Source organism: Eschrichtius robustus, chromosome 10 (genome assembly GCF_028021215.1).
Source record: "Eschrichtius robustus isolate mEscRob2 chromosome 10, mEscRob2.pri, whole genome shotgun sequence".
Classification (NCBI taxonomy): domain Eukaryota; kingdom Metazoa; phylum Chordata; class Mammalia; order Artiodactyla; family Eschrichtiidae; genus Eschrichtius; species Eschrichtius robustus.
In genome coordinates, this window is record NC_090833.1 from 82,262,151 (window position 1) to 82,280,324 (window position 18,174).

At 44.2% G+C, this 18,174-nt stretch overlaps 1 protein-coding gene across 6 annotated transcripts in view; it reads right to left on the reverse strand.

Moving 5' to 3' along the window:
- FRMD3 (FERM domain containing 3) overlaps positions 1-18,174 on the reverse strand; it is a 371,558-nt gene that overhangs the window by 60,331 nt on the left and 293,053 nt on the right. For all 6 annotated transcript variants that reach the window (XM_068552180.1, XM_068552178.1, XM_068552177.1 and 3 more), the window contains 4 exons: positions 13,507-13,594; positions 11,858-11,946; positions 8,755-8,818; positions 7,856-7,944 (listed from right to left, as the gene is read on the reverse strand). In XM_068552180.1, coding sequence (XP_068408281.1) covers positions 7,856-7,944; positions 8,755-8,818; positions 11,858-11,946; positions 13,507-13,594 — 330 coding nt within the window. The remainder of the gene's footprint in view (positions 1-7,855; positions 7,945-8,754; positions 8,819-11,857; positions 11,947-13,506; positions 13,595-18,174) is intronic.

The following is an 18,174-nucleotide window of genomic DNA, read 5'->3' on the forward strand; positions in this document are numbered from 1 at the left end:
TGCAACGAAAGTGTTGGGGTGAAAGTGGTGCCGATCTGGTCTGGGGGCCACAGAAGGTGCCCTGAGGAAGGGACCTTTGAGCTGAGATCCAGGGGAGGGAAGGTGTTAACAGGGCGGGTGATGGCAGTGTTCTAGGCAGAAAGCCCAGAAGGCAAAAGCTCTGAGCCTGAGCCCTGGAAGAACTAAGAAGATGATCTGACATGCATTTCCCGGTGTTGTTATTACGGTTGTTTTACACACATTGGCTCACGTGTTTTCCCCCCTAATTTAGCAGGACTTGACCTTGTTAAAGATTTGGTCTTTGTCCTCAGAACAATGGAAAGCCACAGAAACACTCTCGTAAACAGCCTGAACCCACAGAGAAGGGCCCTGGCTACAAAGGATAAATCTAGAGAGCAAGATGGGCAGGGGAAGGAGGGCGCAAGCCCAGGGAAGGGGATTCCCGCCAAGGCAGGGCCCAGAGAAGACAATGTGGGAGCCCTAAGGACAAGCAGAGCACATGAGATCCACACCCCGCAGGGGGTCTGGACACCTAGGACAGGCTGCTGGCCAAAGCCAGGTTACAGACCACACCCAGTCAAGAGGAGAAGATGGCCCAGCAAGCCTGGCTAACGTGGGGCAGCATTCACTGTGCCCGGTCCTCTGAGGATGTGCCTGCCCTGGGCCTGTCTGCTCCCCACACCTCCAACCTTAGCCCTAGACAGCCGTGGGCCTGACACGTTTGCCACCACCGGATGCCTCTCCGCATCTTCTCAGCAGGGTTGTTGCTCCGACGTACTCAGAGATGGAGGGTGGAGAAACAGTCTAAAGCAGCTTCTGCTTTTTTTATTGCTTTGCTGTTATTGTTCTAGGTTCCTAAGGGCCCTCGGGGCAAGGAAGTCTGCTAAAAAGATTACTAAGAGTCTTTTTGTTTCTTTGTTTGTTTTTGTTGTTGTTATCTTTTTTATTTTTATTTTTTCTTATTAGTCATCTACTTTATACACATCAGTGTATACGTGTCAATCCCAATCTCCCAATTCATCACACCACAAGAGTCTTAATTACAGTTTTTTTTTTTAAAAGACTTTTAAATTTATTTATTTATTTTTGGCTGTGTTGGGTCTTCGTTTCTCTGCGAGGGCTTTCTCTAGTTGTGGCAAGCGGGGGCCACTCTTCATCGTGGTGCGTGGGCCTCTCACTGTCGCGGCCTCTCTTGCTGCGGAGCACAGGCTCCAGACGCGCAGGCTCAGTAATTGTGGCTCACGGGCCTAGTTGCTCCGTGGCGTGTGGGATCTTCCCAGACCAGGGCCCGAACCCGTGTCCCCTGCATTGGCAGGCAGATTCTCAACCACTGCGCCACCAGGGAAGCCCTTAATTACAGTTTTTGAAATTCAGACTCAACTCTGTGCCCATTTTATGCAAGATGCCAGAAGCTCAAAGGGGTGTGGACAGCACAGCAATTCCGGTGACAGGGGGCTCTTCTGGGCAGCAGTGGGCGGCTCTGTCTCTCACCGGTTCAGCCTCAGCTCCTGCCCCTCCAAGTCCCATGTGGAGGCCACTGTCTTCTCCTTACACCCAGAACAGCCCCTTGGTGGGTGGCCTCAGTGCTCCACTGCAACCACACAAACCCAGAGTGCCTCAAGAAAAACAGGTCAGAAGGCACGTTGTACAGAGAAAGTGAATAGCTGTCTGCTCAGGATGAGAGGACTGAAAAAAAGCGTTGGTTTCTTCCTGGCAGCTGAGTGCCCTTGATGATTATTTGCATGATTTCATTTGCTCATAGACACTCTACCGAGAGCATTACCACCAAACCCACACCCTCCCAAATGTCCAGGGAGACGCCCTGTAATGTTTGGGCTGAGATATTTAATGGAATTTTAACAGAGGAATTTATTCTGAGAGCTTGAACCCCACAAACCCCCTGGGAACTGAGAAACAGAGAGTAGGATAGAAGGAAATGCACGGGGGCAAGAGAAAGGTGGCTGGGTCACAGAAGATGCACCTAGTCGTCCTTCCAAACCTGGCTGTGCGTCAGCTGCCCCTGGAGGAGGGGTTAAGAATACCAGCTCTCAGGCTGCATCACTACAGATTCTCATAAAGCAGGTCTGGAGAGGGGTCTGGGAGTTTGTATTTTTGTCAAACACTCCAAGGTCATTCCAAGGCAGCCTACTTGCACTGGAGAAACTCTGAGTCCCCATATTCTCCTTGAATGACTCCCAGGTGGCATTTTACCTGAAGAAACAAGGGTCCAGGTTCTTTCCTGCTTTTGATCCTGTGACCTTGGGTCAAGTCATGTAGCTTCTCTGAGCCTTAGTTTCTCTATAAATTTTTTAAAGGGTAAGGGTATTATAATACCTAATTCATAGTATTCTGAGGAGGGTTAAATGAGATTAAATGATTTGAAAACACCTAGAGTACTACCTGCTCATTATATAACACTTTCCCTCCCTCTCTCCCTTTCCCCCACCCCCATTATCACTCTCCAGACCTCTGTATTGCCTTCTCACTATTGAGCTACCAAAGCCAATCCTCTAAGCCATGACCAATCCCGGGAACCATGTCAAACACTCCGAAGGCCAGTAAAAGAGCCTTCCTGCTCTAGCTCTAGCTGACCTGTTCCAGCTCTCTGTTCCCAGGCTCTCCCATCAACGAGCCCAGAGCAAAAGTCTTCCTCCCAACGAAGGCAATCAAGGCACAACCTAGTGAAAATAGCAATTCTCTCTCCTCCGACCTGCTTCCAGGCCTGCCCTCTCCCCACTTCCACCTCCAACTCCCCATCAAAATTCCAGCACAGAAGCATTGACTCTCCTCAAACATCTGACCTCACAGAGAAATCCAGGCCCCAGTTGACCAGCACATGACTTGGCAACACCTGTGTATTCACATGGTGGCTTCATCACTGCTTTCCTTTCTGCTGTCACAGCTCTCCACCACTCCCACCCCAGAACTGCCAGGGCAGAGCCACTGTACCCAGAGACCACTGTACCCTTCCATGGCACTAGGGAGTTTTGCCCACTCCTGACATTGAAGGTGTGTTTTAAATGGGGTAATATATGTGAGGTGTGCACACATGCGGACAGCGCCTGCAACAGGCAAAGTGTTCTCTGAGTGTCAGTATCATCCGATGCACACACAGCACAGCTCTGCAGGACCACGCCTCCACTCACCCCTGCCTCTAGCTTCTCTCCTCTGGTACCTGCTACTACAGGGGCTGGGGATGGAGGTCAGCACACTGGGTGGTGCTCTAAAGGCCGCCTCTAGAACTAACAATACAACTTCCCTTTTTCCCATGGTTTACAGCTTCTGGAGTAATCAGAGCAATAACAACATATGTTATTATTGAGCCCCTACTAGGGGCCATTCACCATCCAAAGCATCTTAAATACACTAATTCATTTCATCCTCACAGCTCTCTCCTAGGAGGAAGCAATCCACATTTTTACATGAGGAAATTGAGGTAGAGAACGGTGAAGTCACTTAACAATGGTCACATCATAGAAGCTGGAGGAAGCAGGCTGCAAACCCAGGCTTGTCTGTATTTTTAAAATAATGCTTTAGCCATGCAGGTTCTTAGACTTCAGAAAGCATCAGGATCACCTGGCAGGCTTTTGAAAACACAAGGTTCTGAGTCAGTAAGTCTGGGCTGGAGCCCAAGAATCTGCCTTTCTAACAAGTTCCCAGGGGATGCTGAAGCTGGTCCAGGGACCCTAACTTTGAGAATCACTGGATTAGAGCATTGAACCCTAGGCTGCAGGTTCACACTTCCTGGGAAAGGTGTATTACTACCAACATCTAGTCTCCTCATCCCAGATTCTGAATTTTTAAAATAACAGCTTTATTGAAATAGAATTCACATAACATAAAGTTCACCCTTTTAGATTTTATGTTTCAGTGGTTTTCAGTGTAATGCACGAAGTTAAAAATTCATCAAAAAAACATTTTCATCACCCCAAAAGGAAGCCCCTGTACCCACTGGCAGTCCCTTCCTTCTTCCACTCCTTATCTCCTCTACTCCTTAGCATCATGTTTCCAAGTTTCATCCATGTTGTAGCAGGAATCAGTAGGTACCTCCTTCCTTTTATGGCTGAATAATATTCCACTGTATGGATATACCACTTTCCTTTATCCTTTTATCAGTTGATGGGCATTTGGTTTAGCTATTATGAAGAATGCTGCTATGAACACCTGTGTACACATTTTTGTGAGGACCCAGATTCCAATTTAATTGGGTTGGGGTAGGGTCCACGATGGTATTGTTTAAAAGCTCCCCCAGCTGATTCTAACATGCAGTCAGGCTGAGAACCTCTGGTTTAGAACGTTATTACTCAAGTGTGGTCCATGGGCCTGCAGCTCAGCATCACTGGGGAGCTTATCAGAAATATGGACTCTTGGGCCCCACCCAGACCTACTGAACCAGAATCCACATTCTAACAGCATCTCCAGGTAATTCACGTGCTCACTAAAGTGTGAGAGGTGTCAGTTTAGGGAGCTACTCTGGGTCCTTGACAACCAAGTATAATACTGTTCCTTTGACAAAATGTACACTAACTCCAGATAAGGAATTTATTAGGGACTGCCTTTATGTCCTGCACACAATTCCATACAAAGTTGGGAACAGAGAGTTTCATTTGAGCCTCCACTGTGTCCCCAGTGCCTAGCACTGACGTGGCATAAAGCTAGTGTGAGATAAAGATTCATCAGATGGAAGCACCAGGGAGCCACTGAACCCTTCAGGGAATCCAGTGTGCTTTCAGGGAATCAGCGCCCAGAAATGGCATGTTCCAGGGCTCATTTTAGGTGGTAGCACCTAAAAACACACGGCATAGAGGAAGCTCTGAGGTGGTGACTATCTAAGTCTGTGTTGGGGATCCTCTGGGGTTTGGAGCAGGAGGGAAAATCAGAGTTTCTGCTTCTGGGCTCTGTTCCCAGGCAGCAAATCTCAGAGTCAGGGCTTTCAAACCTGGTCAGTGGCCCCGGGCCAGCTGACAACTAGCATCATAGTCATGTGTTAAAAGCACACTAGGGAATTCTTGGCCACTGGGCCTCCCTGTTCTCATGGCAGGTGAAGTGAAAAGGAGGGAGCAAACCACCCCCAACCCAGAAAACAAGATCAGGGCCCTTGCTCTGCCAGCTGAAACCATGAAGGCACAGTGCCAGTCAACTGGAAGCAGGGCCAAAAGCACTGCCTGGGAAAGGGATGGAGCAGGGGAGGAAGCAGGGGCCCACTCCTGAGCGTCACAGAATCAGAGCCCTTCAGAAGTGACTGCGCTCAGCGACCAACTGGCACTCGAAAGACTTTCACCGTTAGTGGAGGGGGTAGTTGTCGTAGTCATAGCAGCAGCTACCGCTTATTGATGGTCAATGTGCCTAGCAGAACTAAACACTGCAGGGCAGGGATTGCCAATCACATTTTACAGATGAAAAATAAAGATGAGGCTCAAAGCGTTCAGTGTTTTGTTCCAGGCCACACGGCTAGTAAGCGACAGAGTCAAGATTCTAACCCAAGTCTGTTGGCTTCTAAAGCCCACAGTCCTTAACACTAGGCCACAGTGATGCAAGCAAACTATGCCTGAGTCCCAGTTCCCTCCATTCTACAGATGAGAAGGCTGTGGCCGGGCACTGGCCCAAGGTCACACAGCTGGGTCAGGACGAGCTATATCTTTCCTCTTTCCTAAGGAACGGGGATGGTTATGGGACAATGGAGGAACACAAGGTTTGGGCAAAACTCAGATCAGTACAAATATTAGTGATTAGAAGTCCTAATGGGAGAGATGGGGTAGCCTGTCCCAACCAAAGCAGAGGTGTTGAAGCAAGGACTCGGCCAACTCTATAGGGTGCCACCTGTGCTCACAGCTACCTACACTCCCTGGGTCTTCTGAAGCATCTACAGATGATTGGAAGTGGTTTCTTTCATATGCCTAGTTGGGCCATTCAATGACAGAATTATCAGACCACTTTGTTTGCTGCCAGATAATGAGTGTATCCCAAAATGTCCAAAATGGATTCCTTCGATTGTGGGGTTTTTTCTCCTTCTTCCCCCTCTTTTCAATTCTGTTTTTACCTTTATTTGACTCCATATACCAACTGACTTGCTTACACATGGTAAAACAATATGTGGGCAAAAAAAAACCTACTCAATGTCCTAAGTAATTAGATAGTGGTGATGGACGCATAACTTTGTGAATTATACTAAAAATCACTGAATATATACTTTAAAGGGTTAATTTTATGGTATATGAGTATTATCTAAATTTTTTAAACGATTAAAAACAAAAATAAAAAAATGTGCAGGCTCCAAGTAAAGACTAAGAGCACCAGACAGTCTGCCTTTCCTTCTGTCCACTCTCACGTGGATGGAGAGGTCTAGACATGCTGATTTTTCAGAGGCCATCAGGTGTTCTTTGTTCACCAGTTCTCAAACACTGCAGGGGACCCACAGATGCCTTGAGGTCTCATTGATACGTATCATCCTTCCAAGAAGCACAGCAATTTGTGAATCATCTCATGCTCCTGACAGGATTTGCCCAGGATGTAGGGGTTTCCTGGGACACCGGACTCTCATTCTAAACCTGGGAAAGTCCCGGGCAAACTCACACAACTGGTCACCCAACCTCCTGGGGAGCAGTGAGCAACGAGTGAAGGGTCTCCAGTCCCCAATCCCAACTCTGGTCCCCACCAACAACACAGCTTCTCTATTTTTATCTTTTTTACGTATTAGGCTTTGCCTACACTTTCTGTTTAAGGGAAAGAGTTCTGTGGCTGAAAAGGGGTTTGAAAAACACTGTTCCAGCCTTCATTCTCTTGATGGTCCTTGTCAGCCAAAGCCCAGGACATTCAGAGATTCAGCATTTTCAGGTAAGTCTAATAAGAAAGACAGTATTTTAGTGGGGAGGGGGTCGGGGAATAGAGCAAAAGCCGCCTGGATGAGCTCCAGGGGTGAGCGGTGCTGATACCCCAGGCGGGGCTGGCTAGGTTCCTGAATGCATCCATCACCACTGCTCTTCCAGTCAGCAAGTGTCTCAAAGAGGAGAAGCTAGAACTCATGGAACAATCCTAAATTTTAACCTCTTTTGAAAGCTGAGAGCTTTATGGATGGTTTCTGAAGTCCTGTCCAGCAATGACTTTCTACAGTCCTAGACTCTGATGGCATTCCACCCACAAACCTTTGGCTCTCATCTCTATATATTGAAGCCTTCTTACTATGAACATGTGTGACTCCCTGCCCAAGGTTTCTTTTTCTAGTGTTGACAGCACATTCAACCCATGCTCAGAGTAAGCCAGAGGGGCCAGAGAGTATTAACTCTGCCCTCGTAAGTGTCTCTAAGCCAAAATGAATGGGGAATTAGTACATAAACAGCCCAACCTCCTTGCTGGTCAGTGGGAGAACTTTGAGGCATGTTCTACAGTCTGCCAGAGTTCCCCAGCAGAGCTGAACCCAGCTGCTCAGAGTAGTGACTGCTCAATAACGTGTCCTAAATTGCTTATTTCTCCCTCCTCCACTCCCCTATTGGTATGTTCAGTAACCACATCCCAAAGAAACTACTTGCACAAAACTCTTCTCAAGGTCTGCTTCTGAGGAGACACGAACCGAAAACAGATCCTATGACAGGCTGGATGGAAATAGCAATATCAAAAGAAAAAAAAAAAAAAGCCCACAGCAATTCTATGGGAAACACCCAACATAAAATAAAGTTCAGGACTTGATCAGGCCAACAGTGGTTGGGAGTCACCCTGAACAATGCACCAAATTTATAATTCACTTAAATATACTAAAAAGGACTATATTAAAAGAAATGAATATGCAGCTGTTTGCAAAACATAAAGGGTTCCAGGGGTGCTTTTAAAACCTATGATTAAATGAATAAAAGCTACTTACTTATAAAAGGCCTGGTTCTCCACCCCACACTTCCAAAGATGCTTGCAGGCAGCTGGTGTTGAAGTATGGAATGCCAACATGGCTTTTTTCTAATAAAAAAATAACAAAACAAGAAAGGGCATGTTAAACACAGTGTATGTTTTTCATGTTTTTCCTTCAAGAATTTACCTATTTGCATCCTGCCACTTAGCAAACAGATCTGAAGTAACTGATGCATTACTGTGTTCTTAGAAGTGTCCCTGAAATGGTATTCCCCCCTTCCTCACCCTTTGCAGATATTACTAACCCATCCAGGCCCTGTTTCTGATAAATAACAGCTTCACAATCCTTCTCAACACTCCAAGCATTGTCTAACTCTCAATCAGAGTTGGATGACTTTAAAAACTTATTTGCCATTCTTGAATATCTAGTGCTTAAACCAAAAACTAGGGTCAAGAAAATCCAGAAACTTCCAGACCTAGCTCTGAGGCTCAAAGTTTCAGTAATGGCCTCCTCCCAGATGATGAAGCCAACCTACATTTTAAGATTCCCTGGACTTACAGACTCTGTTTATAAAACTCTAACCAGCACTGGCTGATAGCTATCTTCAAGTATTATTCATTTGTTTCATCATTCTGGCAAATTGCAGAGGTAGGGGGAAGTTCAATTTTCTATTTCTCAAGTCTATCACAGTCTAATTTTTACACAGGGGTATATGGACAGTATTGCTCACTGAATTTATTCTTAAATGTGCAAAGCCGGTGTTTATTTAACTCCAAACTTCCAGTTTCATCACAAACTTTAACATCGTGGTCTTTTGGGGGCTACATGACTAAAGGCACATTTTACACTTGACTCTTTCTCCTGCACATACACACCTGCACACACAACAACAGACAGCTAGAAAAACAGTTTCTGACCTCCTTCTGGGCGCCAATCACATAAAATGTCTTCCCTTCAAACTTCAATTTGCAGACATCCGACCTAAGAAAAGAAAATCTCTTTGGGTGAGAAGAAAAAAAGTAGCAGCTAACCAAGGTACCTGGCTTTCCCATAGGAATCTGCCTGACTCACAAATGCCAAGCAGACTGCAATGAAATGAGATATTATCTTATCACGGCTGAAGGTCTAATGAGCAGCAAAGAGTCCCCAAGTGAATGATACAGCAATTTTCTTCTCAAGAGAGGCTCCGTAGGCAGCTCAGAATTATTTATTCCATTTTTTTTTACCGTTAAGCTGCACCTTTCCTCCAAGGAGCTCTAGGGGTTTCATGAACATTAATGACCAGAACAATGTTAACTGGTCAGCCCATTTTGCGAGATAGGAAGAATGTAGTTATTTCATATTCGGTTAATGAAACAATATGGATTCACAGTATCTGTAACCTTTCACATCCATCTCCAAGAAACACACACCACAATGCAAAATTTTCATTTCTGCTCTCCCTGTTGATAAATGAATAATTGTATTAGATATTGAGATGCTCAAAATTGTTAAGGACAACTTGATGAACTGTAGTCAAAAGACTTGAGGCTTCATCTTAAGGAGCTGCTCAGTTAAAATCTGACTGAAATGTAGACCTAAGGTCACCTCCTTGGTGAGGAGACACGTGTAAAGAGAGGAGGGAATTCTATTTTTATTCCTTTGATCTAATTCCTAGGACAGTGATGTGTGCCCCTGTGCTTTTCCTGGGGGAAAAGGAATTGTGAGGTCATATTAAGCTGTGGAGAGGATTTGCAAGAGTGACAAAGCTCAATGGACATCAAAACCAAAACAAAACAAAACTAGGTTTAACGTGGGAAGAAACTTTATTTTAGTAACATGTACACGGCTGTTACAAATATGTGCCTAAGCCGTGGCTGGAAGGGATGGGGATGACATCAGCACCCCACCAGGAACACCAAGATGTAGGATCCAGAAACAAATGGTCTGGAGATTGTCCATCTCAACTCTTCAGTGTACCCAAGAAGAAACTAAAGCCCCAAATGGGAGAGACTTGCAATTAATCTGCACGTGAGACATGTCAGGTTCTAACCCAGCTACTCCAAAGTTGACTAGTACCTGAGAATCAAACACCCTTCAGGATCCTCAAGTCTTTTGTAGTCCTAGGAGAGGATGGGGGAAGTCCCTGCCCTCATTGCCCATGCTCCCCAAAGTCAGCAGAAATCGCTAGGGAACTTATTCTGGAATGGACTGAAGTGTGGTTAACATTGGAGCTTCTTTACACGTACTGAAAATATAGGGAGGAAAATTGGTAACTCCACCATGTTATACATTCATAAAACATCCTTGTTCACAAATCAAATCACTCACACACACACTATTTTACCTGTTTCTCCCCCATCTCCTTTCTTTCCTGTAAAGCAGTCGGATATAGCTGATGCCCATTTTATGGATGAGTACATTGAGACACAGAGAGTTAAGTGATTTATTAGAGGCACATGAGAGTTTGAGAATGATAATTGTGGAGGAAGACAATAAGTGGGCACAGATGGGAACTGAAAGTATGACATGAATAAAGGCAGTGATAGAGAGGGAAGAGAAGATACTTAGATAAATTAGCATTCTTAGAAAGAGAGGGCTGATAAAAAAGAGCAGAAGGTGTAGGGAGCAAAGTGGACGTGAGCTGATTGATGCTAATCTAGTAGAGAAGGGTTGAAGGGAAGGCAGGTGCTAAGAGGAGAGTAACAAGAAGCGGTGGTGGGGGGACTTGATAAAGAGTGCTGAAAGAAACCCTGACGCTAACAGAACCATGAAACAGAGATTCAGGTAAGTGCAAAAGAGCATTTCAAACCCAGGACTGAGGATGGATGCCCACTGGCCCATCAAGAACTTCAGACCCAAGGGCTCAGGCCAAAAGAGTGAGCCCACCACTCAGTGAGACACTGGGTGACAAATCTGTCAGGGACCATCAGGGAGGGAACCAAATCAAGCTGAAGCTATGAACAAGATTAAGCCCTTACAATAGTCTAACGCATATAAAATGTTCAGCCTTCTTCAGTCTTTACTAAAGCTACTTTGTTCCTTGATTGGACACAGTGGGCACTGCCGGTCCATCCTCCCATGTCCTTCCGGACACAACCCAGGCTTTATTCTTCCTCTAGATGAACTGTTCATGCAGATGATGCTCTTCCCAGCCCCAAAATGATGGACCTTGATTTGACCAACCTCATCATGGAATTCTTCTTCTTGGAAGGATTAGTTTAAGGAGGCGCATATGACCCTATCCTGCCCAATTAGATACACAGGAAGTCTCCTACAGAGCTTCTGAAAAAGTTATCCTTGTTTTAATATGAGACACATGGAAGGGGCTGCTCTCCTTCAGGGAGTGTTGCTGTGTGAAGATGTAAGGGCCAGAGTTGCATGCATGGCCATTTTATGAGCACAAGCCTGGGGACAAAACCCACCACCCTGGGAAGGCAGAGAAGAGAATGGAGGGGTCCAAGTCCTTCACGGTGTTGTCAGGCAGTTAAGTTAAAGGACCATGGGGCTGCCCGACCCCTGGAACTTTTGCTGTTTGAGATAATCAGTCCTCTCATTTGTAAGCCACTGTGAGCAGACATTCCTGTTCCTTTGAGCCAAAAGCATTGTCACTGATACACTGGATTACAAAGGGGGAGTCTACAGCGAGGATTCAACAGAAGAGAATGGAATGAAGTAAGTGGGAGAGAGGGGGTCCTGAGTTATTCGAGGGAACTTGCACATGTATCCTGCCCTGACCCACCCCGTGGTCACCCCTCTGGCCAGTGTTTCCTCACCAGGAATCCTGGACACCTTTTCTTCGAAGGCAGAGCCCCCCGAGCCCAGGACACACCCCAGGTCTCCCGAGGTCTAAGACAACTGAGATTGGGTTCCATTTTTAGATGAATAATCTCTTTATAAAAAGTTCCAGGGCAGAGAAATGGATCCTAGGCATTCTAACTGACATTCCCAAGCAAAAAGTCAAAGGCTGGGAAAGAAAAATGAGATTAATAAAAAAAACAAGATTAAACAATTTTTTCCGAAGAAGTACTCACTACTCACCATTTTATCAAATGGATTCTCTTATTTCCCTGAAATACCACAAAGCCTGCAGCAGTGAATCCTAAAAATGTTGTTGTGCCTGTTGAATCCTGAAAAATAAATAAATAAATAAATTAATTAAAACATATTTGGATTAAGGAATATAAAATAAAGGATAAATGATATGCTTATTCATCCTCACCCTGGGTTAATTTCAGGTTAATTACAATGACTGTAGAAATAAACTAAGCTTCTGAGATGGGACTTCCAACCGTAGTATGCCTAAAATTTGGGCGAGGGCCAGGAATGTATAGCTTTCCCGTCTGAGGAATGGGCCTTCTGCCTCACCAGGAACCTCCTGGGAAAATACAGATTAGTCCCAAACCACTAGTCTACTTCCAAGTGTGTTCTGGGGCTGCCTGAGTTCTCAGATCTGCCCTACAACGTGGGCAAACTGTTCTTGGTTGTCATTAGCCCTGAAACCAAATCCCTGAGTGTCTAATCTAACTGGACTCGATCCCACACAGGATCTCTGGCAATGTAAATATAAAGACATGCCTGGAAATGCCTACTTTGATTCCAGCCTCCACCAGGAAAACTAAGCATTGATAAGGGAAGGCAAAGGAACAACAACAACAACAAAAATCAAGTCAGTCTCCAAGTAATAAATAAAACAGACAGAGAGGCTCAAATTTGTGGATAAAATCTAATTCACTAAATGGAATAATCTGATTTATACCATTAGCAGGAAGAGACATCTGGCAAATATTCTAAAATAACTGTGCGGGCAGAGCCAGAAGATGCACATGCCACTGTAAACAGGCCCCACTGGTTCTCTGCCCGGGCTGCACCCTCACAGATCCTGATGGCACTGGGCAACAGGAGATTATGAAGCTTCCCAGGTCCTTCTAATAAGCAGCCGGAGCTACATCTCTAGCACGAGGACTTCACCAAATACTATTAGCTGGTCCCATCTGGGTAAAAAAATGTTCTAGTATGACTCAAAAACATACCTTTAAGAGCCTGGCTGATATAAACTCTTAGTTTAGAATTCAGGTTAGAGTCTGATTGACGTATAGTTTAGGATATGGAAAGAACACTGTTTTCATAAAACATTTCTGGAAAACATGTGCTTGAGCCTCACCTTGGGAGCTTGTTTAAAAGGCAGATTCCCCAGCTGCACCCCCAGTGATTCTGATTCAGTGGCCCTGGGGTGGGGCCCAGGTGATTCTGATACAGGTGGTCTGGGTTTCCCACTTGAGAGAAATGCTCTCAAGTATTAATTTGAGAAAAAGGAAAAAAGAAAAACAAATACGTACTCCTAATGTGAATTTTAAACCTTTCTTTTTTCCTTCCACTTACCCATTTTTAAAGACTGCATTCTTGCTGGCAATGGCCTTTGAAAATAAACCTGTTAGGATCCTATAACTTCTCAGGAGTAAAACCATTCACTTGATGGATGAATGAATTAGCAAGCAATTAGAAGAGGCCAATAGAGAAAATCTACTACCCAAACATGTGACTGCAGCCCACTGTTGTCCCTTATGATTAGGGGCGATGGGTCAGGCTGTGGAAATATCCTAGAAGGGATCCTCCAGACCTGCATACCAATTAACTCTTTTTTGGGCAAAACAATCATTATATGTCGACCTGCAGTGAGGGGCAGTTACCTTGCATGGGTGGGGATCCACCCCATAGGTTTCCAAAGTGTGAGCTTTCAGGAGTAAGTTAAATTCAGCAACTGGTGGGCTCTGGCCTCTAAAATCACACAAGAAAAGTTTAGGGAGTTAATATGAAAAATAATAGAAACATGGAGTTCTTTCATTCAATAAAATGTGCTCTTCTTAACTAAATAAAGAGAGAAATCCCATAAATAGTAAGACTGGTCATTCTTCCTCCCCACGAGGAGCCCTTTGCTAAGAAATCTGAGCCCATGTTCCAGGGCTAACTGTTCAATTATAAACCCACACGTACTGTGAGGGCTCCAGTGACCTGGACAGTTTATCAAGGTTATCAAGTTACCAATAAGCAGGCCCTCGCAAATTCAATCTTAATATGAGCTAAAACTCAGCATCTGTTCTTTCCTACTTACTTTAAAAGATTATCCAGGATAAATGGCATTTCTTTTTGCTCAGGGTACAAGTGGGCAAGCCTGTTACCGCATCAGCAGCCTAAACAGAGCCATCCGGGTAAGAAGAGCTATCAACCATTCCATTGGAAAGCCCTGGATTTTGAAAGGAAATCTCAGCCACTTCTAGTCCTAGCTGTGTCCTCCAGGGTGGTAAACAAGGTCTTGGCCCCAGGCAGAAAAAGGGGGCTGCAAATACAGATGGCTATGAAGCCCTTTCAGGGCTAACTTCCAAACCAGGATTGTGCAGCATTTCAGAGACTCTGCTTTGACTAACAGTATCTCACATGTATCTTAGAGAATCCGAACCATTCTCCAAGGATAATACGTAACCTGAACAACCAAGAAGAGTTTGCTAACAACAGGAATGCAGTTTTATGTTCACAATGTAAAACTATATTGCAATATTAACTCTATTTCCACCCAAGCCTCTCCTCAAGATGGATTCCCTCCCCACCCCCTCAAGACGGCGGAGAGTCCTCATGCCTCTAATGAAAACAGTATCCCATCTTCCTTCTCTGTAAAGCCTTTCAAGATCTTCTCCTTACCCTGAATGTTCACTCTGATATGTCTAAGGAGCATCTTTATTCATCAAGATCAGCACTGTGGGGACCCTTGTAATCCAACAACTCATTTCTGACCATTTCTTTGATTCTTTTCTTCCCTTCCCGGCCTCTTCCTCACCTCAACCACTCTCTCTCTCTTCTCTCCTTTGAGAGACCCTAGCAAATGGATTTTGAAACTCCTAGGTCTATCCTCCATGTCTTTTTAACCTTTGTTTCATTCTTTTAAATCTAAGGCTTTTTGTATTACATTCTGAATTCTTTCTTTTCTTTTTTTTAAACACATTGGTTTTTTTCACTATTTTTGTAGTTAATTAATTAATTAATTTATTTTTGGCTGTGTTGGGTCTTCATTTCTGTGCGAGGGCTTTCTCCAGCTGCGGCAAGCGGGGGCCACTCTTCATCGCGGTGCGCGGGCCTCTCACTATCGCTGCCTCTCTTGTTGCGGAGCACAGGCTCCAGACGCGCAGGCTCAGTAGTTGTGGTTCACGGGCCCAGTTGCTCCGTGGCATGTGGGATCTTCCCAGACCAGGGCTCGAACCCGTGTCCCCTGCATTAGCAGACAGATTCTCAACCACTACGCCTCCAGGGAAGCCCCTGAATTATTTCTTTATTCAAACCTCCAGCTCATTAATTTCTTCTCCAGCTGTGTGCATCCTGCTTTCCATCCCACTGATGAGTTGTTTTAAAATATCAATTAAATATTTCATTTCTAATGTAATGTCTATTTGGCTCTTGAAACAGATGTCTGTCCTTATTTTATGGAATAAACTCTTCTTACTCCTCTGAGGATATCCACTTTGTTTCTTTTAAAGTCCAATCCCTGTTACTCCATTACTGCTGTTTTCTTGGTGACAGCCCTTTGGTTTGCTGAATCAGAGTGTCTTATTCAATGAATTGATGTTTCCTTAAGTGTTTGGTGATTCTTGGTTGGATGCTCATCTTTGTATTTTATGTTATTTGTTTAATACAGTGGCCTCCAGAGGTTGTAGGGAAGGGCAAGACAGGCCACATGGGAAGAGTGTGAGTTAGTAACTTGATTTCAGGCTGAAGGTTGTAGTTCCTTCTGGACGTCGTCCACATAAGGTACCTCCAGCTCAAGCCTGCTGCTGCCCATGACTCAGCATAAGGGAACCAGAGGAAGAGGTCAAAGCTGCCCAACTGTTCCAGATGCAGTTGCCCAACCACCATGATGGCTGCCCTGTTATCTGTTGCCTGAAGCACCCAGAACCATTCCTATTCTATATGTCTTTGACCTGGATTCCTTCCATCTATTTCCTATCTTCCAGAGATACCGCAGGACTTCTGATCCAAAGATGGTATTTTTCTTGCATCTGCTTTCTAATACATTTTCTATTATCCACAGGGACTTGGAGAGGGAAGGGAAGGGAGCCACATATGTTACCTTTTTCTTTTAAAAGAAGAGGTAATTTTTAAATCCATCCTTTACACAATATATTCCTGAGGGATTAACTCAAACACCTTCTTTAGGAAAGTAAAGTCTTTCTAAAGCCTTTCTGAATTTCCTCTTTAGTTTTGATGTTCTGAAGTTTCACTGGGACATACATAAAGGGAGCCTCCTTATTTATTCACCCTGATCAGCACTTTATGACCCTTTCAATCTAACAAATCCTATCTTTCTTTGACCATTTCTTTGATTCTTTTTTTTTTTTTTGAAGCCGTAGTCATTATAATTGTTTCTCTTTTTGATAAAGGAACAAGAGATTCGAGAAAATCACCAAGTATTTTGATGGGGAAGGGAAAAGGGGACTTTCTGCAAGTTTTTGCAATACATACAGGTATTTCTGCCTTCATAGCTCTCTCATAAGTTCCTGAAGTAAAAGCTTAACTTTCACCAGAAAATAAAGATAATTATTGAATCTGAATATTGGGGGCTTCCTGCCCCCACATACACACTCTCTCTTTTCTCTCTCACTCACTCGTTCATACACTCCCTCACCCCGCTGGCTGGGGACAAAGCACAAAGCTGAGCTGCCCAGCATGTTGCTAAGCAGTACCCCACTCTGGTGGTCCTCAGGCAAAACTTCAGCCTAATGACCCAGATTGAGGCCAAAGAGAAGCAGGACTAGAGCTAAAGCAGCCCAGCACCTCCCATGCCACAGGCCACCAGCTCTGCTCCAGGATAATCCTGCCGCTTCACAGGAAAGGCCCTCACTCTGCCTCTAGAGAGCTGGCTGTTCCCCTTTGTGGCAAACCATCAACCTCTTTGTCGAAACAGCTACAGACTGTTTATTCTTGAAATTCGACTTTGGTTTTCCAGCACACCCTTCTTTTCCATTCAGTCTGGGAACAAGTTAATTTTGAAAGGCTACAGTTTGGAAGTTCATATCGGAAAGTGAGGACTTTTTGCTTGCCTAGGTGGTCTCTTTCTGACCACTTCCCTGTCCTTTGTAAATCTGATGAGCATCTAATTGCAAACACTCAACCCCAGATGGTAGCAGGGTGCAGTGCTACACAGCTCCAGAGGACACACCATTAAACTCAAAGACCTTTGTTCATCAGGAGCTATCATCCAGGCGTGAAAAGGTAAGTCCCTGTCTGGGAAAAGATTTTGGCAACATGTACAATCAAAAAAGGACTCCTATGTAGAATATTTTTTAAAAAACCTCCAATAAATCAATAAACAACAATAAAATAATTTTTAAAGATAACTCAGAAGGAAACATGGCAAAAGACTTGAATAGACACTTCACAAAATAAGATATCCAAATAGCCAACAACCACATGACAATGTGCTTAACCTCTCTAAGATCAGGAAAATGAAAAACTCTAAGAAGTCACTTACACATCCATCTGACAGCCAAAATTTAAAAAAAATACCAAGCACTCATGAGCATGTGCAGCAAAAGCAACTCTCATATACTGTTGGTGGAAGACTAATTTAGTAGAACTATCTGGAAAACTGACGTTATCTACTGAAGTTAAACATGTTTACCCTATAACACAGCAATTCCATTCATAGTCATACATACAACAGGGATGAGTGCCTGCTGCATCAAGAAATATATAGAATTTTCACAGTAGTGCCATTTGTAATAGCAAAAAATAGGAAACAAATGTCTACTAACAGTAGAATGGATATACAACAGAACACTATACAGCTGTGAAAATAAATGAATTCCAGCCACACACAACAAGATGGGTGACTATTACAAAAATAAAACTGAACAAAACAGGCCAGATATAAATGAATACACATTGAATGAATTCCATTTATATGGCTTTTTTAAATGAGCAAAACAAAACTATTTAAAGTCAGACATGTGATTACCTTTGGTGGGGGGAAGGGAGAAGATAAATATTGGGAAGGGGCATAACAGGGGCTTCTGAGATGTCACAAATTCCCACTTTGACCTGGGTGGTGGTTACATACATACTCGCTTTGTAATAATTCATTGAGCTTGACATCTATGTTTTGTTGGCTTTTCTGAATTTGTGTTATGCTTCCATTTTTAAGAGTTTAAGAAAAAAGGAAAAGAAAGAAAAAGGTTGTGAAGCACTGGGAACCCTCATAAATTATTGGTGTGAATGGAGCAACCCCTTCAGCAAACAAGCCACAGTCTCCTAGAAAAGCTGAAGTAGTGCAAACCCTATGGCACAAGCTTGTACCTGGTTTCTACACCTAG